This window comes from Ovis aries, chromosome 6 (genome assembly GCF_016772045.2).
Source record: "Ovis aries strain OAR_USU_Benz2616 breed Rambouillet chromosome 6, ARS-UI_Ramb_v3.0, whole genome shotgun sequence".
In the NCBI taxonomy this organism is placed as follows: Eukaryota; Metazoa; Chordata; class Mammalia; order Artiodactyla; family Bovidae; genus Ovis; species Ovis aries.
The window spans coordinates 42,956,927-42,983,591 of NC_056059.1; the positions used below are offsets into that span (position 1 = coordinate 42,956,927).

At 41.7% G+C, this 26,665-nt stretch overlaps 1 protein-coding gene across 1 annotated transcript in view; it reads left to right on the plus strand.

The window, feature by feature from the left end:
• LOC101103396 (cytosolic beta-glucosidase) overlaps positions 1–19,584 on the plus strand; it is a 126,756-nt gene extending 107,172 nt beyond the window's left edge. The window contains exon 5 of the mRNA XM_004009737.6: positions 17,279–19,584. Coding sequence (XP_004009786.2) covers positions 17,279–17,481 — 203 coding nt within the window. The 3' untranslated portion in view covers positions 17,482–19,584. The remainder of the gene's footprint in view (positions 1–17,278) is intronic.
• Positions 19,585–26,665: the final 7,081 nt, after the last annotated feature.

Genomic DNA, 26,665 nt, shown 5'->3' on the forward strand with positions numbered 1-26,665 from the left:
CTGAAAGTGAAGTCACTGAGTTGTGTCCAACTCTCAGCAACCCCATGGACTGCAGCCCACTAGGCTCCTCCATCCATGGGATTTTCTAGGCAAGAGTACTAGGAAGACACAATTACTTTTTTTCATATGTCTCCAGGTTTACCACATAAGCTCATAGTGAAGTATTTGTATCATCTACCACTATTGGTCCTACATTCTTCACATTGATGTTTGTATGATATAATACTTCTGTGATGTAAATCCAGTGATATAATTCCCCATGGGTTCAAGGGGAATAAGAAACGATCTTAGAAAGATGCGACCGTGCTAACACTCTGCGAAATGATTAGGCTAAGCCATCTTACATGAAATCCATTTCTAAAATCCTAAAATGTCTCAAGTGTACTATTTTAGGGTAGAGGAATAAAAGAGCTTTGCATTTCATGTAGACTTTTGGTTTGTCCTACCAGTGTTTCTTCATATTCTCCAGCCAGTTCTTTTTGGATCTGTCTTCCCAATGACACCATCATTTCTTTTTCTTTTTTTAAATTAATTTATTTATTTCTGGCTGTGCTGGGTCTTCGTTGCTGAGCGTGGGCTTTCTCCAATTGTGCTGAGCAGGGGCTACTGTCTCGTGGTGCGTGGGCTTCTCTCGTTGCAGAGCTTAGGCTCTGGGGTACAGGCTCAGCAGTTACGGCACATGGGCTTATTCTCTCGATGGCATGTGAAATCTTCCCAGACCAGGGATTGAACCTGTGTCCCATGCATTGGCAGGCAGATTCTTAATCACTGGATCACCAGGGAAGCCCTGTTATTTCTTGAGGGCAGAAACTATGTACCGTTGATCTTTGAATCTCTATACCTGACCGGGATTCTGACATATAAGAGCTGCTCAGTCGATATTTGTTGAGTGAATAATGAACAAGCCAGATTTCTCAAATGTTTGAATCAAATGTGGAATCACAGGGCTGACTTTGTGAAGGGAAACTCTTCATGTCTTCTCTGCCCTGGCCATTGCTGATGAAGGACGCCCTGCCTCAATTCATGTCATATGCTCTCCTGTGCTTGATTAAACTGCTGCTTTTCTTTTCAGACAGACTAGAGGGTTCTATGGACAGTAATGCTGGAGTCCCCAAAATTTTAAGAGAGATATTTCATGGGTCTCACTGCGAGGTCTATAAGAAGTTTTATTTTCTGAATAAGTATCGATCGCAGCTTATAAAATACTGCAAACCTATATAATTAAAAAGAATGAGACCAGTCATTGGTGGGCAGTACATGGCTAGGTGTAAGAGAAGACAAATTCTTCAGGTTCCTGGGTTTTATAATTGTACTTGCTAGGGAAGCTTATTAAAGCCTTGCAGGTGCAATGTTTCATCACAGAGTAGTGAACCTTTGAAAGATATGCATAATAAACAGAGTTTGAAATATGTTTTTATTCCGGCCATATGGTCCTGTCTGGAGCTTTCCTGGATCTTTGGGTCAGTTCATTGTTGAAAGATGGGCTCGCAAGCACCCACCTCTCGGAGCAGCTGTCAGAGCCCTATCAGAACGAATCTGCTTTTGCATGATTATTTATTTTATGTGGCTCTCTGAAATGAACCCAGCCTTGCTCAGGAGCTGAAATGTGCTGAGCAAAGTCTCTTCCCTGAACAGCTTGTGGCCACATCACCAAGCAGTGTCCTTCCTTGTCCTTAAAAAGCAGACTAGCGAGACTTGTGCAATAGGCCAGGGCAGGCAGTCTGGGTGAGGTGTACCCACCTGAGCTTGAACTTGGTGCCAGTATGAAAATGTACATGGTAGCGTTTTAAAGACATGTCACTGTTCTGTCTTCCCAACTCTCTGTTGCTCACTTTCCTGTATCTCTGAACTCTGTGCAATTACAGTGGTCATCAAATGCAAGCACTTGAAATGTTTTTGTGGTATCATTGTGATGAGGAGAAGGCTAATGCTCACTTTCTTTTCCTTTGTCATTAACAAAAGGAGATATTAACTCCTCTGAGAATGGCATTTTAAGGGGTTGTTGTTGTTGTTTAGTTGCTAAGTTGTATTTGACTCTTTAGTGACCCTATGGACTATAGTGTGCTAGACTCCTCTGTCCATGGAGTTCTTCAGACAAGAATATTGGAGTGATGTGCCATTTCCTCCTCCAGAGGATGTTCCTGACCCAGGGATCGAAATCGCATCTCCTGCACTGGCAGGTGGATTCTTTACAACTGAGCCCCAGGGAAGCCCTTTTAAGGGGTACTTAGTATAATTTGTTCAACATGTACTGTATAGGTATAGAAATACCAGTAACTGACAAGAGACATGTTCCTGAAGCCAAGTGATCATAGAAAAATATTTCAGCATACAAAATGCCCAATGAGTTGATCAGATTGTAAGGAGATATTTCTTCCTCTTTATTTGGACAAGCTGAATTTGGAGTTGAAATTTGCCATCTTGGTCAAGAAGATGCTCTTGCCCTCTTGAGAATGACCTTTTGTCTACTCTTACCTTGCAAACTTTTTGTTCCGTGTTCTATATCTATTTGTAGTCATTCACTCATTTAAGCGATATTCACTAGAAAATTATCCTTCATCAGCCACTGTGCTAGGTTTTGGGAATATAAAATCTTTGTGCTGCCTGCCCTCATGGAGCTCTGAGTCTGGAGTAGAAGATAGCACTGAACAAATAGTTATATTCGTGTCTTATTCGTGTTACAAAAGGGAAATGAATGGTGTTGAGTGAATGCACGTAGCAGAGAGATTAATGGGGTCTTTGCTCTTCTACCTCACCTCCAGGGCAAAGGTCTGCATTAGATTCCTCCTCCCAACCCCCAGTGAGAATCACTCTGCCTAAAAGAGTAACTTGTATAGAATAGATGCTCTATGGTATATTTTGTGGATTTAAGAAAGGATTGACAAATTACGATTCTAAAGCCCTGAATCAGTTTTAGAGCAAAACTATACATTTTTTTCTTTTGCTGTCACAGTCAGTTTTATCATTTTTTATTCACCTATTTTTCTACCTCTAGAGCCACAGGTTTGCCTTGGAAACAAACAGAGATCGTCATTATTTATTTATTTATTATAATTATTTTTTTCATTCTGTCATTTTTGAGATTGCATCCAAGTACTGCATTTCGGACTCTTTTGTTGACCATAATGGCTACTCCATTTCTTCTGAGGGATTCCTGCCCACAGTAGTAGATAAAATGGTCATCTGAGTTAAATTCACCCATTCCAGTCCATTTTAGTTTGCCAGTTCCTAGAATGTCCACATTCACTCTTGTCATCTCCTGTTTGACCACTTCCAATTTGCCTTGATTCATGGACCTAACATTCCAGGTTCCTATGCAATATTGCTCTTTACAGCATTGGACTTTGCTTCTATCACCAGTCACATCCACAGCTGGCTGTTATTTTTGCTTTGGCTCCATATCTTCATTCTTTCTGGAGTTATTTTTCCACTGATCTCCAGTAGCATATTGGGCACCTACCGACCTGGGGAGTTCCTCTTTCAGTATCCTATCATTTTGCCTTTTCATACTGTTCATGGGGTTCTCAAGGCAAGAATACTGAAGTGACTTGCCATTCCCTTCTCCAGTGGACCACATTCTGTCAGACCTCTCCACCATGACCCGTCCGTCTTGGGTGGCCCCACATGGCATGAATTAGACAAGGCTGTGGTCCGTGTGATCAGATTGGCCTGTTGTCTGTGACTGTGGTTTCAGTCTGTCTGCCCTCTGATGCCCTTTTTCAGTGCCTGCCGTCTTACTTGGGCTTCTCTTACCTTGGACGTGAGGTATCTCTTCACGGCTGCTCCCGCAAAGCTCAGCCGCTGCTCCTTGCCTTGGACGTGGGGTGTGTCCTCTCTGCCGCTGCTCCTATGCTGCTCAACTGCCGCTTTACCTCTTTATTGCTTTGTCAGTCAAGGTCAGCTTCTATGACTGAAAAGTAAGAAAGAACCTTGGAGAAGGCAATGGCAACCCACTCCAGTGATCTTGCCTGGAGAATCCCAGGGACGGGGGAGCCTGGTGGGCTGCCGTCTATGGGGTCGCACAGAGTCAGACACAACTGAAGTGACTTAGCAGCAGCAGCAGCCGCAGCAGCAAGGAAGAACCTGACTGGTAGCATTTGATAAGTCTGGCTGGTCTTTGAGCTCTCAGCTCTAGTTCATTCCAAGAAACTGTTTCCATTTCCCTCTGTCCTGTTCTCCCACCCTTCTGACTAAGATTGATCTTCCGCTATAGCATATTGTCAAGACGTAGGACAGTAGTTCTATTTTTAGTTTTCTGAGAAACCTCCATACTGTTTTCCACAGTGGCTGCACCAAGATACATTCCCACAAACAATGAAAGAGTGTTCCCTTTTATCCACGTGCTTGCTGCCATGTGACCCAGCAATTCCACTCCTGGGTATATATCAGAAAAAAGTGAAAACCACTAATTTGAAAAGATACATGCACCCCAATGGTCATAGCAACATTATTTTCAATTGCCAAAGAATGACCAAAGTATGGAATCAATCTAGTGTCCATTAATTGATGAATGGATAGAGAGGAATGGATAGAGAAGATGCGGTATGTAATACACACACACACACACACACACACACACACACACACACACACACACACACACACACACACCATGGAATACTACTTAGCCATAAGAGAGAAGGAAATTTTGCCATTTACAGCAATATGGATGGACTTGGAGGGCATTATACTAATAATTCAGACAGAAACAAATATATGCTACTATTTATATGTGGAATCTAATTTTACAACAAGCCAGTGAATATAACAAAAAAGAAACAAGACTCACAGATATATAGGGAACAAATTAGTGGTTAGCAGTGGTGAGGGAGGGGCAGTATAAGAGTGGCGGAGTGGGAGGTACAGACCACTGGGTGTAAGATAGGCTCCGGGATGTATTGTACAACATGGGAAATAGAGCCAGTATTTTGTAACATCTGTAAATGGAAAGTAACCTTTAAAAAGTATATACAAATTTAAAAGCTAAAAAAAAAAAAAGAAACTTGGCATTTTAAACAAAACAAGCACAGACTCAGTATAGTGTTAGAGCTCCATCGGTTTCCTGCCTGAGTTCCAGTCTCAACTCCCCTAGTTACCTGATATTTGAATTTTGCAAAGGTTACCAAACTTCTCTCTGCATCACTTCCCTTCTGTGTAAAATGAAGACAATGGTGATATCCATCTAACTCACAGGTTTACTGTAAAGATTGAATGAATTAATGCATACCGGAAACCCTTACAGTGGTACCCAAATGCTCAATAAATGTTAGCTAATATGCTGTTCTTTCCCATAGTTCCCATGTCTTTCCTTTCATAATGCTTTTCACAGATTGTAATTAAAGGCTCACAGGGTGGTAATTTGATTAAGATATGTCTTCCATATAGGCTGTTAAGTTCTTTAAAAAGAGAGGCTGATTATTTTGTTCACTCTTATGGTCCCAATTCCTAACACAATATATATTTATTGAATAAATGTGGGATGGATGTGTTGTTGCTGTTTAATCACTAAGTTGGGTCTGACTTTTAGGACCCCACAGACTGCACCCCACTAGGCTCCTCTGGCCATGGGATCGACTTTTAGGACCCCACAGACTGCAGCCCACTAGGCTCCTCTGTCCGTGGGATTGTCCAGGCAAGAATACTGGAGTGGGTTGCATTTCCCACTCCTTGGGATCTTCCCACCCCAGGACTGAACCTGCATCTCCTGTGGCTCCTGCATTGGCAGGTGGGTTCTTTACCACTGAGCCATGAGGAAGCCCCAAGGATGGGTGTGGATCCCTGAAACCTAAAGTGATGCTGTTCCCGCCTCCAAGTGTACTGCAGGGAGGCTTCAGCAACATCCGGTGTTTCTGGCAGTTTCACCCTAAGGCCCCTGTCTTTAGTGATTTATTTTTCGTGACCCACAACTGACCCTTTCCACCAGGCACAAACCCGGCCCCAGATGCTGCTCTTCCCTTGATGCCCTGCTTTCTCTGGTTCTCGGCATTGAACAGTTTTGTGCTGACTCTACATGCTCTGAAAGCTGTTTGGAGCCAGATGGGAGGAAGAGAATAAACAGATTTCATTCATTGCCCTTCCAGACTCTGAGAAAAATAACAAGAGTAACAGTACCAACAAGTAGTGTATATTGAGTATTTACTATAAACTAGGCATTATGCATAGAGCTTTATATTGATTTAATACCCACCACAATCCTTGGAAGAAAATGCTATCATCCTCATTTTACAGAAAGGGAAAGTAAATCCCAGAAAGAAAGCAAAGAAGGCAGGAAGAGAGAAAAGGAGGGAGTGGGACATGGAAGGCAGTTTTTCTAATAGAAGACAATTTTATGTGCTGAGAACTTTGGTTCTTACAATTTATGTACTGTAGCGGAGGTGACTGTAAAAGTAATATTGATGGAGAAACTACAGAAGGTGACTCCAAATGTGTACCTATCCACCCATCCACTTTATAAATAAATAAAAATACAGCTTTAAATGATACCTTTCATCTGCTTGCTATTTACTTCCACCCCCACCCTAATCTAATCTAAGTAATAGGAACAATGCAGATAATTAAGAAATCTTTAAGCTCATTTCTGGTTAGTTGTCATTTTCGTATAAAATATTTATAAATTAGCCTTTGCTTTTCAAAGACTGTTTTTTCGGAGAGTCATAGTTTTTGCTTCGAAGAGTTCCCATGTTCAGGTGGGGCCTCCAGCTTCAGGATTATTTGGGCATTTTCACAGATGCTGTCCGGCCACTGATACTCACCTGAAGTTGGGGGTGGGAGGGGATGGCTTATTATGCATTTTCTATGTTTAGATCTTCCTGATGTTTTATTTTTTTTATTTTTTTTATTTTTTTAAGGAAAGGGGAAGCGGCTGGCGTGCCGGTTCTCTCGGGAACTGTTTAACAGCTAAAGCTGTCCTCCAGCTGTAGTGCTCTTGTGCATATCCACCAAACTCTGAGAGACACATTTTCAAAGTTAGTGTGTGGGACGAATGCCAGAAAATCTGCTTTGAATTGTGTCCCGGGAAGGCTTACTCTTTCCAGTTTTGTGGGCCTTGAGAGGGATTCTCATAAGCACCCAGCAGAATTAGGTGGGTGGTTTGGGACTTGGAACCCAGTTGGCATCTACCCCAGAGAGTCTGTTGTGTCTGTTTCCTGTCCCTGCTGAAACAAATTACTACAAACTTGGTGGCTTAAACAGCACAAATGTCTTCTCTTAGAGGTCTGGAGGCCAGAAGTCTGAAATGAAGGTTTATCAGTAACATCAGCAACTTCTGGAGGTTCCGAGGGAGAATCATGCTTCTCCTGCATTGGCAGGCAGATTCATTACCACCAGCGCCACCTGGGAAACCCCTGGGTACAAGCTGCTCTTCCAGCTTCTCTACTGGTGGCTGCCTTGGCGTTCCTTGGCTTGCAGGAGATCCCTCCAGTGTCTGCCTCTCTTCCATGTATATTGCCCTTTTCCTTGTGTAACTTCTCTGTTTCTCTTTTAAGGGCACATGTCACTGTATTTAGGACTCACCATTATGCATGACAGAGGCTTCCCAGGTGGCTCAGTGGAAGGAATCCACCTGCAAATACAGGAGAGCCAGGAGACATGGCTTTGATCCCTGAGTTGGGAAGATCTCCTGGAATAGGAAGTGGCAACCCATGCCAGTATTCTTGCCTGGAAAATTCCATGGACAGAGGCACCTGGTGGGGCACAGTCCATGGGATCACAGAGTGGAACATGACTGAGCATGCAGACACATTATACATGGTGATCTCATCATGAGCTCCTTCATTTACATTTGCAAAGGCCCTTTTTTCCAAATAAAGACACACTCATGGGCTTTGGATACACACATCTTTTGTATGAGCATCCAATCAACCCATCCCACGTGGTGAATTGAGATGATTTCCCACGATCTGCTGGGATAAGGCTGCTGCTGCTGCTGCTGCTGCTGCGTTGCTTCAGTCATGTCTGACTCTGTGCGACCCCATAGACGGCAGCCCACCAGGCTCCCCCGTCCCTGGGATTCTCCAGGCAAGAACACTGGAGTGGGTTGCCATTTCCTTCTCCAGTGCATGAAAGTGAAAAGTGAAAGTCAAGTCGCTCAGTCGTCTCCGACTCTTAGAGACCTCAGGGACTGCATGCAGCCTACCAGGCTCCTCCGTCCATGGGATTTTCCAGGCAAGAGTACTGGAGTGGGGTGCCATTGCCTTCTCCGGGGATAAGGCTAGGTATGGACTAAGCAGTGGGATGAATAGGCATTTGACGCTCCTAAGCATGCAGCATTTCCCCCCCCCCAGTCTCACAGTGGTTCTCAATGTCTGAAAGCTATGGCCCACACATGGCTGTGTCTCTCCACAGAGCTCCTCCAGCTATGACTGTTGAGGAGAGGGGCCAATGAAGATTGTCTAACATATGCCTCTAGAGGATGGCTCTGGGGTTGGAAGCTGGGTTTCAAAAATTGTAGTTACCCATCAGAGCTTATGAGTCTCAAACTTGATTAAATATAAAAATCACTCAGGGAATTTATTAAGAACAGAAATTCTCCATCCTCAACCTATATTAGTTTGCTAAGGGCTGCTGTAACAAAATGCTATAGGCTGGGCACCTTAAACAACAGAAATTTGTTTTCTCACAGTTCTGGAAGTTGGAAGTCCAAAGTTCAGATATCAGCAGATTTGACTTCTCCTGAGGTCTCTGTTTGGCTTTTGGATAAGTGCTTTCTCACTGTGCCCTCTCTGGTTTTTCCTTTGTGGTCATGCGCCCCTGGTGACTCTCTCTCTTCTTATAAGGACATCAGTCATATTGCTTGACATTTTCTGAACCACCAGGTGACTTGTGATTTTCCAGTGACCGGTTTCCTTCTGGCTCACCCTCACCCTGAAGTTTTAGTCTTTTGGGATCTTAGCTTTCTGTGTGAGAGTTCTCAAACTACAATTCTTTGACACCTATTCTCACTCCAGAAAAGAGAAAAAGTTTCTGGTTTTCTAAGACTGGAAAATTTCATCGTGCAAAAGTAGCTGCCATGCCCACCAATCTCAGTTCTCACTTCCTGCTTTGTCCTGGTAAGTCACTATGAAACTGTCAGCTTTCCATTGTTTTGAAGATTTGTTTAAAAAAAAAAATGTATCCAGCATGTTTACTTATTTTCACTACTTTCTTGGGGAGCGTAGATTACCATTACTTGACACATGAAAATCTAGAAGCCTATAATTTTTTCTTCTCATCCATTCTTGGGCTTTATCTCTTTTTTCCCTGTGAAGTTGCTGTCTTTTGCACTGTTGTGGACCTGTCTGCCGATTCTTTTCCTGGCAGCTTGGCTCTGTGGATTAGTTTGTTTTGTAACTTAATAACTGTGTCACATTCACGGATGTCTTATAGAAGTCCTAGGCAATCTTGAAAACAAAGGTTATCTCTTTATAAACTGTGGGGAAATAAATCCCATTGATTCTGAGTGCCCGATTTCTAGTCCTTTGTAACATGAGATACACAAGCATGGGCTTCCCAGGTGGCTCAGCAGATAGAAGAATCTGCTTTGCCAATTCAGGAGACCTGGGTTCTATCTATCCCTGGATTGGGAAGATCCTCTGGAGAAGGAAATGGCAACCCATTCCAGTATTCTTGCCTGGGAAATCCCCTGGAAAGAGGAGCCTGGCGAGCTACAGTCCATGGGGTGACAAAGAGTTGGACACGACTTAGCAAATAAATAGCAACAGCAGCAGTTTAGTTCAGTTCAGTTGCTCAGGCAAGTATGACTCTTTGTGATGCCATGGAGTGCAGCATGCCAGGCCACCTTGTCCATCGCCAACTTCTGGAGCTTACTCAAACTCATGTCCATTGAGTCTGTGGTGCATCCAAGCATCTCATCCTCTGTCATCCCCTTCTCCTCTTGCCTTCAATCTTTCTCAGCATCAGGGTCTTTTTCAGTGAGTCAGTTCTTCCCATCAGGTGGCCAGAGTGTTGGAGTTTTAGCTTCAGCATCAGTCCTTCCAACAAATATTCAGGACTGATTTCTTTTAGGATGGACTGGTTGGATCTCCTTGCAGTCCAAGGGACTCTCAAGAGTCTTCTCCAAAACCACAGTTCAAAAGCATCAATTCTGCCGTGCTCAGCTTTCTTCACAGTCCAACTCTCACATCCACACATGACTGTTAGAAAAACCATAGCTTTGTCTAGATGGACCTTTGTTGGCAAAATAATGTCTCTGCTTTTTAATATGCTGTCTAGGTTGGTCATAATTTTTCTTCAAAGGAGCAAGCATCTTTTAATCTCATGGCTGCAATCACCATCTGCAGTGATTTTGGAGCCCAGAAAAATAAAGTCAGCCACTGTTTCCCCATCTATTTGCCATGAAGTGATGGGACCAGATGCCATGATCTTAGTTTTCTGAACGATGAGTTTTAAGCCAACTTTTTCATTCTCCTCATTCACTTTCATCAGAGGCTCTTTAGTTATTCTTTGCTTTCTGCCATAAGGATGGTGTCATCTGCACATCTTAGGTTATTGATATTTCTCCCAGCAATCTTGATTCCAGCTTGTATTTCATCTAGCCCAGCATTTCTCATGATGTACTCTGCATATAAGTTAAGTAAGTAGGGTGACAATATACAGCCTTGATGTACTTTCCTGATTTGAAACCGGTCTGTTGTTCCATGTCCAGTTCTAACTGTTGCTTCCTGACCTGCATACATGTTTCTCAAGAGGCAGGTCAGGTGGTCTGGTATTCCCATCTCGTTCAGAATTTTCCACAGTTTGTTGTGATCCACATAGTCAAAGGCTTTGGCATAGTCAATAAAACAAAAGTAGATGTTTTCCTCAAACTCTCTTGCTTTTTTGATGATCCAATGGATGTTGGCAATTTGATCTCTGGTTCCTCTGCCTTTTCTAAATCTAGCTTGAACAACTGGAAGTTCATGGTTCATGTACTGCTAAAGCCTGGCTTGGAAAATTTTGAGCATTACTTTCAGTTCAGTTCAGTTCAGTCCAGTTCAGTCGCTCAGTCATGTCCGATTCTTTGCAATCCCATGAACCGCAGCATGCCAGGCCTCCCTGTCCATCATCAAGTCCTGGAGTCCAGGAGTCGGTGATGCCATCCAACCCATGTCCATCAAATCGGTGATGCCATCCAACCTTCTCATCCTCTGGCATCCCCTTCTCCTGCCCTCAATCTTTCCCAGCATCAGGGTCTTTTCCAGTGAGTCAGCTATTCGCATCAGGTGGCCAAAGTATTGGAGTTTCAGCTTCAACATCAGTCCTCCAATGAATACCCAGGACTCATCTCCCTTAGGATGGACTGGTTGGATCGCCTTGCAGTCCAAGGGACTCTCAAGACTCTTCTCCAACACCACAGTTCAAAAGCATCAATTCTTTGGTGCTCAGCTTTCTTTATAGTCCAATTGTCACATCTATACATGCTTTACTAGTATGTGAGATCAGTGCAATTGTGCAGTAGTTTGAGCATCCTTTGGCATTGCCTTTCTTTGGGATTGGAAAGAAAACTGACCTTTTCCAGTCCTGTGGCCACTGCTGTGTTTTCCAAATTTGCTGACATATTGAGTGCAGCACTTTACCAGCATCATCATTTAGGATTTGAAATAGCTCAACTGGAATTCCATCACTTCCACTAGTTTTATTGGTAGGATGCTTCCTAAGGCCCACTTGACTTCACATTCCAGAATGTCTGGCTCTAGGTTGGTGACCACACCGTCGTGATTATCTGGGTCATGAAGATCTTTTTTGTATAGCTGTTCTGTGTATTCTTGCCACTTCTTCTTAATATCTTCTGCTTCTGTTAGGTCTCTACCATTTCTGTCCTTTATTGTGCCCATCTTTGCATGAAATGTTCCCTTGGTATCTCTAATTTCCTTGAAGAGGTCTCCAGAGTTTCCCATTCTATTGTTTTCATCTATTTCTTTGCATTGATCACTGAGGAGGAATTTCTTCTCTCTCCTTTCTATTCTCTTTGCTGTGAACAGCAGCAGTACACAGGCATAATCATGGCACCACTTAGGTCAGTAAATTGAGGAGAATCTGCACAATACCATGAAATGGTGAGCTTCTAAAATAGGTGTGTGTGTGTAGTAAAGAATTTGATTTTGCCCAAAGAATAGATTGCCCTTTGTCCTCAGCTTCTGGGTGAAAAATCTATTGCTATTTGACAGAATGTCTTTGTTTAGGGTGAGGGCTAGTCTCACTGGAAGACTGACTGTGTGCCTGAGTGGGGGGCTTTGGGTCATACAGCGTCACTTGACCTGGGGACTGAGTTCATTCACATGAACAATCAGTCAATCATGCCAATATGTTAATAACACAGTTACGGTGAAAACTCTGGACACTGATGCTCAGGTGAGCCTCTCTGGCTGGCAGTCCTCTGTATGTATTGTCACATGTCAGCACCAAGAGGACAAGTTGTCCTGACTCCTAGGGAAAAGGACAGTGAAAGTTTCTGTTTGAAGCCCATCGGTTTCTGATTTGTGTGCCTCTTCCTTTGGCTCATATTAATATGTATCCTTTGCTGAATAAACCATAACCTTGACTATAAGAGGTTTCTGTGAGTTCTGGAGAGTTCTTGTAGCAACTTACTGAACCTGAGCATGGTTTGGGGAACACTTTGAACTTGAAGTTGTATAGAGAGAGCAGTCTGGTGAAGGACCGCCTCCTCAACCTTTTCATTTTGGTCAACACTGGGCAGTGAGTGTGTGTGTGTGTGTGTATGTGTGTGCATGTGCGTGTGTAGGTATGTGCATATAACACTGGAGTTATAATGAGAACAGCCGGAGGCTATAATATATTAATAAACCTTAGATATTTTTCTCCTTGCCTCTTTTTTTAATTGGGGTATAGTTATTTTACAATATTGTGTTAGTTTCTGTTGTACAATGAAGTGAATCAGCTACATGTATACATATATCCCTTCCCTCTTGAGCCTCCCCCACATCTCACCCATCTAGGTCATCACAGAGTATCAAGCTGAGCTCCCTGCGCTATGCAGCAGGTTCCCATTAGCTATCTGTTTTATACACGGCAGTGCATACAGGTCAATCCCAATCTCCCAACTCATCCCCCCACCACCAGTGTCCACCCATCATTTTCTACATCTGTGTCTCTATTCCTGCCCTGCAAATAGGTTCTCCTATACCATTTTTTAAGCTTCTATATATATAAGTGTGTTAGTATACGGTATTTGTTTTTCTTTTCCTGACTTCCTTCACTCTATATGACACACTCTCAGTCCATCCCCATCTCTGTAAATGACTCAGCATCATTCTAATGCTATGAGATAAGAAATCCTTTCATCTTTATATTCACCCTGCTGACCGTGACACCTTTCCTACTGGTCTTTTAGTTCAAAACCAAACTCTGGTTATTCCAGGATGGGTGTCTTGTTCACATCCCCAGGTACTCGGTACTCATCTGCAGTTCTTGTCAGTCTGTGTTTACTTGGCCTGAAACTCTGCTTAAAGAAAGAGAGTGGATTCACAGGAGTATATTTTTCCTGCATAGATTTGGGACTTCATAAATCACAGTGACAAGAAATGCAATGATGGTTTCTTTCTGTTCTTGAGGAGATTGGAACAGGAGAGGCATGCAGGTTCCAGTACGGTGTTGTAATTTTTCCCAGTGGTAGCACCATGAGAAGGACTCCAGCAGGGTGGCTCCTCAGCTCTAACTAGGTAATTCTCTACTTGAGCGTCCCTGCAATGAAAACAGAGAGATATCCACCAGTGTCACTTGGGCCGTTTAGTGCCTGCTGCGGAACTCCTGGCAGATAATGATGAAATTGTCAAGATTTCCTTTTTGTTCCCTTCCAAGCAGGCAGGGCATCGTTTTTATCCCCCAGCTTAGTGCATGAATCAATCCTTTTGTACATGATAAGTGGGACTGTGCATGCTTTCAGAAACTGTCTGGCTTCATACCTGGCAGACTGGCTTGTAGAACAGTAGATCTGCAAATGAGAAAGAAAAAGTGCTGATTTTCACATGTCTCCACATTGAATTATAAAGTAGTCAAAAAAGATTGCTATATTCTTGCCTGGTGTTTGGTTTTGGTCATTTTCATTCTTAGATATATTCCATCCAGAAATTAAATATAAAAAGATTATTTAAAAATTTGGTGTTTGCAGATTGTGGTTGACAGGGGAGGAGACACATGTGGCAAGGTGGACGGGTAGAAGGAAAAGGAATACCTAGTAAATGTTTTAATTCCTGTAAAGCTTGCTGTGCTTGAATGGTATATATTTCATTTTCCAACAATACTTCATTGCAAAGGAATCTGTCCAGTTTGGTTTAATTCCTGCCTTGAGGCCATTCACAGGGCACTTTCTAGGTAAAGCCCCTTGCATTCCTTCATGCATAAAGGTCAAAGGGTTATGCATCAGTTAACCTGTCGGAAAATGTTTGTCAAAGGAATATCTATAGAAAAAACAATTCCATTTGTCTATGGAATATCTACAGTGAAAAAAAATTCCAAGATTTGGAGATCACCATATGTTCATGGGTATAGTACTTTTGAGAGACCAGAAAAATACAGAAATATAACAGGAAAAATTAAAGGTAGATCTTATTTTGCTGAAGTTAGGAGAGTCATTTGGGTTGAAAGCAATCTCTGGTGCATCAAAATAAAAATTTGAACAATTACTTAGTTCTTAACTGAAAAAAAAAAGAAAGCAATCCCTGGTAAAATTAAAATTTGATTTATTATATAAATGCTCATTTTCATCTAACTTATTTAGGAAGAAATTGTGTTAGTAGCTCAATCGTGTCCAACCTGTTGCAACCCTATGGACTGTAGCCTGCCAGGCTCCTCTGTGGGATTCTCCAGGCAAGAATACTGGAGTGGGTTACCCTTTCCTTCTCCAAACTTATTTAGGAATATGTTTATCTTATAAAGAAACCCTGCCCTTTAATTTCTGCACCATAAAACAAATATTAGTGAATCCCACAAATAAGGTTTGTTTGTTATTGTTTTAAGGAAATAAAATGCTCAATGCAAAGATTCATATAACCAAAAAAAAAATTCATATAATCTAAAAAGTTGGCTTAAAACTCAACATTCAGAAAATGAAGATCATGGCATCTGGTCCCATCACTTCATGGCAAATAGATGGGGAAACAGTGGAAACAGTGTCAGACTTTATTTTTGGGGGGCTCCAAAATCACTGCAGATGGTGACTGCAGCCATGAAATTAAAAGACGCTTACTCCTTGGAAGAAAAGTTATGACCAATCTAGATAGCATATTCAAAAGTAGAGACATTACGTTGCCGACTAAGGTCCATCTAGTCAAGGCTATGGTTTTTCCAGTAGTCATGTATGGATGTGAGAGTTGGACTGTGAGGAAAGCTGAGAACCAAAGAATTGAAGCTTTTGAACTGTGGTGTTGGAGAAGACTCTTGAGAGTCCCTTGGACTGCAAGGAGATCCAACCAGTCCATTCTGAAGGAGATCAGCCCTGGGATTTCTTCAGAAGGAATGATGCTAAAGCTGAAACTCCAGTACTTTGTCCACCTCATGCGAAGAGTTGACTCATTGGAAAAGACTCTGATGCTGGGAGGGATTGGGGGCAGGAGGAGAAGGGGATGACAGAGGATGAGATGGCTGGATGGCATCACTGACTCGATGGACATGAGTCTGAGTGAACTCCGGGAGCTGGTGATGGACAGGGAGGCCTGGCGTGCTGCAATTCATGGGGTTGCAAAGAGTTGGACATGACTGAGCGACTGAATTGAACTGAACTGAAGAGTTTTCCAAACTTAAGAGGCCAATTAAAAATGAACTTAATTCGCTGATTAAAAGATAGAAATTAGTGTACTTAGAGAATTCTCCACCCTTTGTTATCTGACCATGGAGTCCATGGATGGGCTCTGGAGCATCTGCAGATGAAATTATATAGGATGTTTTGCTTGTACATATGTGCATTTGGAGCGGAGGTGGTCTAGGTCTTTGGCACCACTCTGAGTTTAGACATGGGGCGGAGAGAATGCCCTAACATTTCTGTACCTTCTTAGTCTGGGGTAAAACACAGCCAGAGCCCTGTGCTGGTCCTTTTCATCTTGGAGATTCTACGTCCAGAATTATAAAATATATATTAATTTGGTCATAAGGACACAAAGTAAGACCTGGGGCCTCCTCAGCTATGTTATCACTTTTTTCCAGTTTACCGTTGAGCTTTCTAGATTATCTTGGAGTTGAATTTAGAAGCTAGTAGTGTTTTTACTGAGTGCAGTTCTAGGGTACTAAGGAGAAACTCTGTATATGTGTGTTTCATATCTGAAAAATAATAGGTATTGAAAAGACATGCATTGAGTAAATGGATGAATGAATAAAGTGCATTTCAAAATGAATGAACAACCAAATATTTATTTTAATTTTTAATTTTTTAAAGTTACTGTATTAAAAAATATTTATTTATTTATTTTTTCCTGATAAGTTCTGGATGTTTTATTTTATTTTATTTTTTTTTTTAGTTTTTTATTTTTTAAATTTTAAAATCTTTAATTCTTACATGCATTCCCAAACATGAACCCCCCTCCCACCTCCCTCCCCATAACATCTTTCTGGGTCATCCCCATGCACCATCCCCAAGCATGCTGCATCCTGCGTCAGACATAGACTGGCGATTCAATTCACATGATAGTATACATGTTAGAATGTCATTCTCCCAAATCATCCCACCCTCTCCCTCTCCCTCTGAGTCCAATTTTGTTTATTTATTTTTGGCTGCACTGGGTCTTTGTTGCTTTACCCAGGCCTCTCCAGCTGCAGCAAGCAGGCTCAAGAGTGCAGGCTCAGTAGTTGTGGCACATGGGCTTATTAATCGTTGCTTTCCAGCATGCAGAATCCTCCTGGGCCAGGGATCGAACCTGCGCCCCCTGCATTGCACCACCCTGCAGGTGGTCTCCTATCCACTGTGCTACCAGAGAAGTCCCCAGATGTTTAGAATTATGCAATTTAACTTTTTTTAGTGTCATAGTTTCTTTATTCATTTATTTACACTTTTAATAAAAATTGGGTCTTTTATATACTTGGACTTGGCTGAAATTCAGAGATTGAAGAGCTCCCCCATGTGATGCAGGGGGGCTGACAAATAACAAGGTGTGTAATCTAACTTCCTAAATGAAGCCCATGCTTGTTTAAAACAGGAAATTGGAAAAGAGGATTGAAACAAGGCTTCTTCTGTGTCCACTATGAGCTTCAGCAGGAGAAAGCTAGCTACCCACCCATACTGGTCATCAATGATTTTGTCTATTTTCCATAAAATCTTTGAGTAATTGGTTAATTTTTGTTTTTGTGATTTTAGCTATCCAACTTGACAAAGTCAATCTTCAAGTATACTGTGCCTGGTCTCTCCTGGATAACTTTGAGTGGAACCAGGGATACAACAGCCGGTTTGGTCTCTTCCATGTTGATTTTGAAGATCCAGCAAGACCCCGAGTCCCTTACACATCAGCCAAGGAGTATGCTAAGATCATCCGAAACAATGGCCTGGAGGGGCCTCCATAGAAATTACCCACAGCTGGGTAATTTCACCTGGAGAGGGACTCTGCCCTTGGAAATGGAATCTGCTTTGGTGATCCTGCAGACATCCTCAAGTTGCCTTGGTAATCAGTATGTCCTACCAGCTGATCTGTGATCGTGAAGTCTGAATATGTAGTGCCTGGAAATTATTTAATGATGGCTTTTACTCTATTTGTATTTGATCAATGAGGCTTTTGAAAAAGTAGAAAACCACTGCAATTGATTTTTGTATTAAGAAATCAGATGGACTTGGTAGCTTCAATTTGAATCCTTAGATTTTTTTTCTAGAAAAGGTAATGCAAAATTTATAAACAGGGTGTGCTCATGATTTGCAACCCTCTAAGAATAGATCGCTTAATTTAAGAAGGCTTGTTTATGAATCTATTGTTTTTGTTTACATAAATTGTTATTTGCCTTAGCAGGTCCACTGTCCATAACTTTCTGCTATTTAATCTAGTATAGATATAAAAATTAAAAGTTAGACACATTATCAGAGAACTTCAGGAGAGAGTTCTGCAGAGCTGAAAAGAAAAAGAATTGGCAGAGTATTTGAAATTGTATTTGAACATTTAGAAAACTTATGAACAGACTTGATAGAGCTGATGAAGCATTTAAAAAAATTAATAAAGGGCACATTAAAAAAGTCACATTATATCTTTATACATGCTGTTCACCAAAGGAATTAATTAATAACCTACTTAATAAAGGTGATTAGTTCATGTGTTTGGCACATAGCTATGCATGAGCAAGTACATGTCTCTCTTGCTTGATAAACTTTTGGAAAATAATAAATGAATAACAAATTAGAATGTGAATAGCAAAGAAGTATTTGAGCATTGTCGTTTAATAGCAATTGGATTCCTACACTTTTACTTACTTAGTTCAGTAGCTCAGTCGTGTCCGACTCTACGATGCCATGCACTGCAGCGTGCTAGGCTTCCCTATATATCACCAACTCCTGGAGCTTGCTCAAACTCATGTCCATCAAGTCAGTGATGCCATCCAACCATCTGATCCTCTGTTGTCCCCTTCTCCTCCTGCCTTCAATCTTTCCAGCATCAGGGTCTTTCCCAATAAGTCAGTTCTTCACATCAAGTGGCCAAAGTATTGGAGTTTCAGCTTCAGCATCAGTCCTTCCCATGAATATTCAGGACTAATTTCCTTTAGGATTGACTGGTTGTATCTCTTTTCAGTCCAAAGTACTCTCAAGAGTCTTCTCCGTCACTACAGTTAAAAAGCATCAGTTCTTTGGTGCTCAGCTTTCTTTATAGTCCAACTCTCACATTCATACATGACTATTGGTAAAACCATGGCTTTAAATAGATGGACCTTTTTTGGTAAAGTAATGTCTCTGCTTTGTAATATGCTCTCTAGGTTGGTCATAGCTTTTGTTCCAAGGAGCAAGAATCTTTTAATTTCATCGTTTCAGTCACCATTTGCAGTGATTTTGGAGCCCCCCAAAATAAAGTCTCTCACTGTTTCCATTGTTTCCCATATGTTTGCCATGAAGTGATCGGACTGGATGCCATGATCTTAGTTTTTTGAATGCTGAGTTTTAAGCCAGCTTTTTCAGTCTCTTCTTTCACTTTCATCAAGAGGCTCTTTAGTTCCTCATAGCTTTCTGCCATAAGGGTGGTGTCATCTGCATATGAGGTTATTGATATTTCTCCCAGAAATCATGATTCTAACTTGTGCTTCATCCAGCCTGGTATTTTGCATGATGTACTCTGAATATAAGTTAAATAAGCAGGGTGACAATACACAGCCTTGAAGTACTCCTTTTCCAGTTTAGAACCAGTTTGTTGTTCCATGGCCAGTTCTAACTGTTGCTTCTTGACCTGCATACAGATTTCTCAGGAGGCAGGTAAGGTGGTCTGGTATTGCTGTCTCTTGAAGACTTTTCCAGTTTGTTGTGATCCACACTGTCAAAGGCTTTGGCATAATAGTGGCACCACATTAAAAACAACAGAATGGCACGTGGGTACCTGTGGCGGACTCGTGTTGATGTGTGGCAAAACCAGTGCAATACTGTAAAGTAATTAACCTCCAATTAAAATAAATAAATTTATTAAAAACATAAAAACAAAAGAATGAGCAGGGTATAGTCTCTACTTTGTGGTATTTTTAAAAATTGAGGATCCCTCAGAACACTGATGACAACCAGGAAATAAATATGAGTTAACTGACTAACATGAGCATAAGCGAAGGAGGGTATAGTTTGTTACCTTGGTGTTTGAATTGTCTAAGATGTATGTGAGGTTGGATGGACTTGGATATTTTACTGAGCTTCCTCAGTAAAGCCTGAAGAAGATGTAGGGCCCCCTCTGGACTTCATGGCTTCACTCCCGTGAATCGTTTACATATGTACAGTTTGTGCCTTCACATCCATGTTCAAGTAATACTTACTAAACATTCATGTATCAGGCTTGAAGTGGTGAGATAAGTATTATCATCCCATTTTGCAGACTGAGAAACTGAGGCCACACCAATGGTCATCTTCCTTAAGCCACATCAATGTTTACTGGCCCTGGCTCTTCCCTGGCATCAGCTCTGTTTCTATCCAGCACAGTCTAGATCAGTTCAGTTCAGTCACTCAGTTGTGTCCAGCTCTTTGTGACCCCACAGACTGCAGCATGCCAGGCCTCCCTGTCCATCACCAATTCCCAGAGTTTACTCATACTCATGTCCATTGAGCTGGTGATGCCATCCAACCATCTCATCCTCTGTCGTCTCCTTCTCCTCCTGCCTTCAATCTTTCCCAGCATCAGGGTCTTTTCAAATGAGTCAGTTCTTCGCATCAGGTGGCCATCAGTCTAGATCAGGGTGTCGTAGAAGTGGTCTCTGCATATTTAAAAAAAAAAGTAAAAAAGAAACAAATGTGTGGAGTTACTTTATGCAGCAGGAAATGGGAAAGTTGGTTTTCTGTACTCTCCTTCTGCTTCCTTGAGGTAATGGCAGATATTTTGTGATTCTCCTAAGGCTTGAGGCCTGAGCAGACATCCTGTCATTCTTAAAAAACACTATGGTCACTGCTATATTTAAAATGTATAACCAACAAGGACCTACTACTGTATACCACATGGAACTCTGCTCTACGTCATGTGGTAGCCTGGATGCAAGGGGGAGTTTGGGAGAGAATGGATACATGTATATGTATGGCTGAGTCCCTTTGCTGTTCATCTGAAACTACCACAGCATTGTTAAGTGGCTATGCTGCTGCTGCTGCTAAGTCGCTTCAATCATGTCCGACTCTGTGCGACCCCAGAGATGGCAGCCCACCAGGCTCCGCCATCCCTGGGATTCTCCAGGCAAGAACACTGGAGTGGGTTGCTATTTCCTTCTCCAATGCATGAAAGTGAAAAGTGAAAGTGAAGTTGCTCAGTCGTGTCCAACTCTTCAAAATAAAAGTTAGTAACAACAAAACACTGTGGTCAATTTCTGGACTGTTTTCATGTTCATAATCAGGAAATTATTTATATCAAAGTACATTCTCTCAGTAACTGGTCAGAGTGAGAAAGAAATGGTCATAGCAGTTCAATAAATGTGGATGCACTAGGGAAAATTATATTAAGATTAAAATGGTATACATAGGAAATTCTATTACATCTTTGCCACTGGTTTGTTATTTTTATTGTTCAATGAGACATAATCTCACAATTTGTGTTCATTTAGACAGCAGGTTTCCAAATCTTATTTTATTCCTTTCCTATCCAGCCTTTTTCATTTTTACCATGTATCTTATTTACAATTAATGTGCCTTCCTTATATTATCTTGCAAGATAACTGAGCTTTCCTTTTAATTAGGACATTGCTTTGAATATTACTTATCCTATAGGACATATTTATAAATTTTACAACAATACAGATGAGCATTGTATTTTCGTTACCAAAACCAGAAAATTGTTACTCGCACTGTGATAAAATGATCTGTCACTTTTGGTCTGCCAGGAGAAACAAACGGTCTAGCTGCAGTGGCCGTGTAGCCTGACAGTACAGTGGCCTCACAGATTTCTGCTGTATTTGAAAGGCCAGCTCTTTGTCCCAGAGATGGATCAACCAAAGTGTTTCCCTCATTAGCCCTGTAAGTAAAAATTACAATAGGTTAAAAAGAGGGGGAAAAAATCCCCCAGCACAAACCGTAATAGCCTTGGTAGTATTTTAATTAATGTTATTTTAAAATTGCTTGTATTAGCATTTGGGAACAAAATTGATTGGCTTTTGCCTGTCAGAGAAACAGAACTTGGATTCTTTAGATGGAAAAACAGGAGTTGTTAATTATACTTACAAATCCATAGATACTGGACTTCAGATGTCTTGAAGGTCATCTGAGGCTTGTAAAGCACATGTTTTATGTCTGTTTTATCTAAGGAGAAACTTGAATATCACAATGATGGATTGGATTCACTTGTATTTCTCTTTACCCTCCTTTGATTTTTTTTTTAAGAGATTGTGAACACATTATTAGCATCCTGGGGATCACTTTTAGAGTTTTTTTGGATAGTTTTAGGGTAATTAATTTCTGAGTTCCTAAAAACATGCAAAAGGTAATAGGATTCCCTTTTCATTTTGTTATATGGGGCTTGTTTTAAAACTCCTGTGAACACTAGGAAATGTCCACTTAAGTCCTTTATTGAATGAGCAGTACAAGTTCTCATTAAGAAACCCATAAACTAAGACACTTGCAACCTTGGTATTTGGCAGCGGAGTGCCAGTCAGGCTTTTGTGGTCTGGGAATTTGTGTTCGGCCTGTTGGTTTTAATTATTTTTGTGAATGAGAGAATAATGAATACATTTGTAATATATTGAAAAAATTCCCCAGCACTGGCTGACCAAAAAGTAGATTTATAATGGTAATCCTTAAACACCAACTCTATTGCGCAGTGCTAGGCAGAAAGAAAACAGAAGATTGAGCTTCATTATTGAGAGAGCAGAATAAATCAAAGCTGATGGAATTAATACTGTTTAATTACTAGCAGTGTTTCCTACCTGGAGAACACATACTCATCACTGATCGTGATATTTTAGGCTTTAGTTGTCCTGGGAGGGATACAGTACAGAGCAGAAAGCAGGATGAGCCACAAAGAATGAAATTAGAAGACATTTTGACGTAGAGGCACTCATGGTGGCCTTATAGTTATGGGTTGTGGCAGCAGGAAGGGAGAAGAAACCTTATAGATGGTGGCAGTAGGTGAGAGCATTGCTTTGCTAGCATGTGAGATGAGTGCCGTTGTGCAGTAGTTTGAACATTCTTTGGCACAAACTACTGCATAATCGCACTCATCTCACATGCTAGCAAAGTAATGCTCAAAATTTTCCAAGCCAGGCTTTAACAATACGTGAACCGTGAATTTCCAGATGTTCAAGCTGGATTTAAGGCAGAGGAACCAGGGATCAAATTGCCAACATCCACTGGCTCATTGAAAAAGCAAGAGAGTTCTAGAAAAACATCTACTTTTGCTTTATTGACTGTGGAATACTACAAACCATGGAAAATTCTGAAAGAGATGAGAATACCAGACCACCTGACCTGCCTCCTGAGAAATCTGTATGCAGGTCAAGAAGCAACAGTTAAAACTGGACATGGAACAACAGACTGATTCCAAATTGGGAAAGGAGTATGTCAAGGCTGTATATTGTCACCCTGCTTATTTAACTTACTTGCAGCGTAAATCATGCAAAATGCTGGGCTGGAGGAAGCACAAGCTGGAATCAAGCTTTCCAGGAGAAATATCAATAACCTCAGATAGGCAGATGACACCACCCTTATGGCAGAAAGCTAAGAGGAACTAAAGAGCCTCTTGATGGAAGTGAAAGGAGAGTGAAAAAGTTGGCTTAAAGCTTAACATTCAAAAAACTAAGATCATGGCATCCAGTCCCATCATTTCATGGCAAATAGATGGGGAAACAGTGACAGACTTTATTTTGGGGGGCTTCAAAATCACTGCAGATGGTGACTGCAGCCATGAAATTAAAAGACACTTGCTCCTTGGAAGAAAAGCTATGACCAACCTAGAGAGCATATTAAAAAACAGAGACATTACTTTACCAAAAAGGTCGGTCTAGTCAAAGCTATGGTTTTTCCAGTAGTCATGTATGGATACGAGAGTTGGAACTATAAAGAAAGCTGAGTGCCAAAGAATCGATGCCTTTGAACTGTTGTGTTGGGGAAGGACTGCAAGGAGATCCAACCAGTCAGTCCTAAAGGAAATTAGTCCTGAATATTCATTGGAAGGATTGATGCTTAAGCTGAAACTCCGATACTTTGGCCACCTGATGCGAAGAACCGATTCATTGGGAAAGAACCTGATGCTGGGAAAGACTGAAGGCAGAAGGAGAAGGGGATGATAGAGGATGAGATAGCTGGATGGCATCATTGACACGATGGACAGGAGTTTGTGTAGGCTCCAGTAGTTGGTGATAGACAGGGAAGCGTGGCGTGCTGCAGTTCATGGGATCGCAAAGAGTAGGACACGACTGAGCAATTGAACTGAACTGAACTGAGTAGGTGAGATGGGGAGATGGCAGAAGCTCTGGGTTATTCCCAGTTGTGAGAGTTAATGTCTCCTGTGGAGAGTAAATGGAGCCCAGTTTTCCAGGATTTCCCAAGGTCTCTAGGTAACACCTGACCCATAACTGGTTTATGTGACCTTGCCTGAGTGGTGGTATTGGTCCCTGATACCAGGCCAGTATAGGCTTTTCAGGTGGCTCAGTGGTAAAGAACTCACCTGCCAATGTAAGAGATGTGAGTTTGGTCCCTAGATTGGGAAGATACCCTAGAGTAGGAAATCGCAACCTGCTCCGGTATTCTTGCCTAGAAAATTCCATGGACAGAGGAGCCTGGTGGGCTACTGTCCATGGGGTCACAAAAAGTCAAACATGACTTACAGATTGAGCACACACAGAAACACCAGGCTAATAGAGTGTAATCACTAAGAATCTTTAGGAACCAATTCACCTGCATTTAAATCCTATCTCTGACATGGGATATCTGGGTTTGATCTCTACGTAGGGAAGATCCCCTAAAGAAGGGGATGACAACCCACTCTAGTATTCCTGTCTGAAAAATTCTACAGACAAAGGAGCCTGGTGGGCTACAGTCCATATTGTTGCAAAGAGTCGGACATGACTGAATGACTAGCACTTTCACTATCTGATATGTGACATGAAGTACCTTACTGAGTGTCCCTGAGCCTCAGTTTCCCTGTCTGTAAAATGGACTCCTCCTAAGACTGTTGTGGAGGTTAAACAAACTGATAGATGTCGCATGTTCAGAGATGTTGGACATGATGAGTGTGAACCATTATGTTTACTTCCTCTGGTGCCTGCAAAGGTTTTTGCTCTGGAAACTTGTGATTCACTGTCTCTCCAATTTTTGTGACAGCATTTTTCTCCTGTGACCTCAATTCTCTGACAGATCTATGAAGAACTGTTCATTTTCAGTTTGTTTGGCTTTCTCCTTGTCCTTAGGACCGGAGAAATGACTTACAAGCTCCTTACACACTGGACTGGCAACTGAAAGTTGCCATTACTTTTATAGCAATTAGAAGTGGTTTCCAGCAGCCTAATCAGTACATATTTATCAAACTAAACTGTGCAATGCATTGTAGAGATGCAAGACTCAGGCATCTCATGGTCTGGTTTGGGAACTAGAAGAGAGACATGAAATGATGACAAATGATGCTGGGTGAATTTTCCAGATGCTAAGAGGGGGAGAAAATCAACCCTGAGTATACATTGGAAGGGCTGATGCTTAAGCTGAAGCTCCAATACTTTAGCCACCTGATGCAAAGAGCTGACTCATTTGAAAAGACCCTGATGCTAGGCATGATTGACGGCAGGAGGAGAAGGGGGTGACAGAGGATGAGATGATTGGATGGCATCATCAACTCAATGGCATGAGTTTGAACAAACTCTGGGAGATAGTGAAGGGCAGGGAAGCCTGGCATGCTGCAGTCCATGGGGTAACAAAGAGTTGGACATGAATGAGCAACTGAACACCACCACCGCCAAAGAGGGGAGAGAGTTCTCGGCTAGTTAGGGTGGTCAGATATGACCCCAGAGGCAAGGGAAAACAATGTAATATAAATATAATGTATTAAAAATATGAAAGTGGAAAGTATAAATTTTGCTGGGGGTAGGAGGCAGGGTCTAGGCCAGTTCTCCTTAGGACAGAAGATGGGCAGATTGGGACCGATTGATTATCTCTGTCACAATAATGTTTTTTGTTTGCCCTTCTTGATGGCAATCAACTTTGAGGTCTTAATATTTCTAATATGTAGTGTGATATCTGGCATAACTAAGCAACTTATAACTGTGTATTAAATATTTGACCTCTGATTTTTCTTTCCCTCATCTGTATTTAAGAATTAAAATGAAACTACCTATTGGGAATTCCTTGGCAGTCCAGTGGTTAGGATTCCAAGAGTCTCCTGCAGGGGGCACTGTTTCTATCTCTGGTAGAGGAACCAAGATCCCAAGCACAAAAAAACCACCGTAAAACTAACACAAAAAAGTCCTACCTTATAGGACTATAGTGAGAATTTATTTATTTATTTATTTTGCCACCCTGCATGGTATGTGGGATTTTAATTCCCTGACCTTGGATTGAACTTGTATCCCTCATATTGCAAGTGCTGTCTTAACCACTGGGCTGCCAGGGAAATCCTCATAGTGAAAATTTAGATGAGATGGTACAGTTAACATAACTTAGAACACTCTCCACTTAGTGATCATTACAGTGTCCTTTAAAGTGTAGCTCTTACTGTTTTTTCTATTAATATTAGTGCAAAGACTAAAATTAGGGAAATAATTTCAGGTAATCACCTCTTGCTACATGCTCACTTTACTTCCTTATCCCTTTCATTGGTACTAAAGCAGTGATTGGTGAAGGGCATCCATTGGTAGATCTAAGAAAGCAGCAGCTCGTCCTTTTGGCCATGGAGGGTTATTCTTTTCTGGACTAGAGTTCCAATCCAGTGCTCCATTTCTCCATTACTTTTCCACATCCACCCTGCCCAGGGGATGGAGGGCTGCCTTCCAGAGAGTGACTTGCTTTTCTAAAGCTGCTGCCTGCTGAGTGAAGATTTGGGAACCATCCTGCTTCCCAGAATCACTGCAGGTGGTGATTGTAGCAATGAAAAGACGCTTACTCCTTGGAAGGAAAGTAATG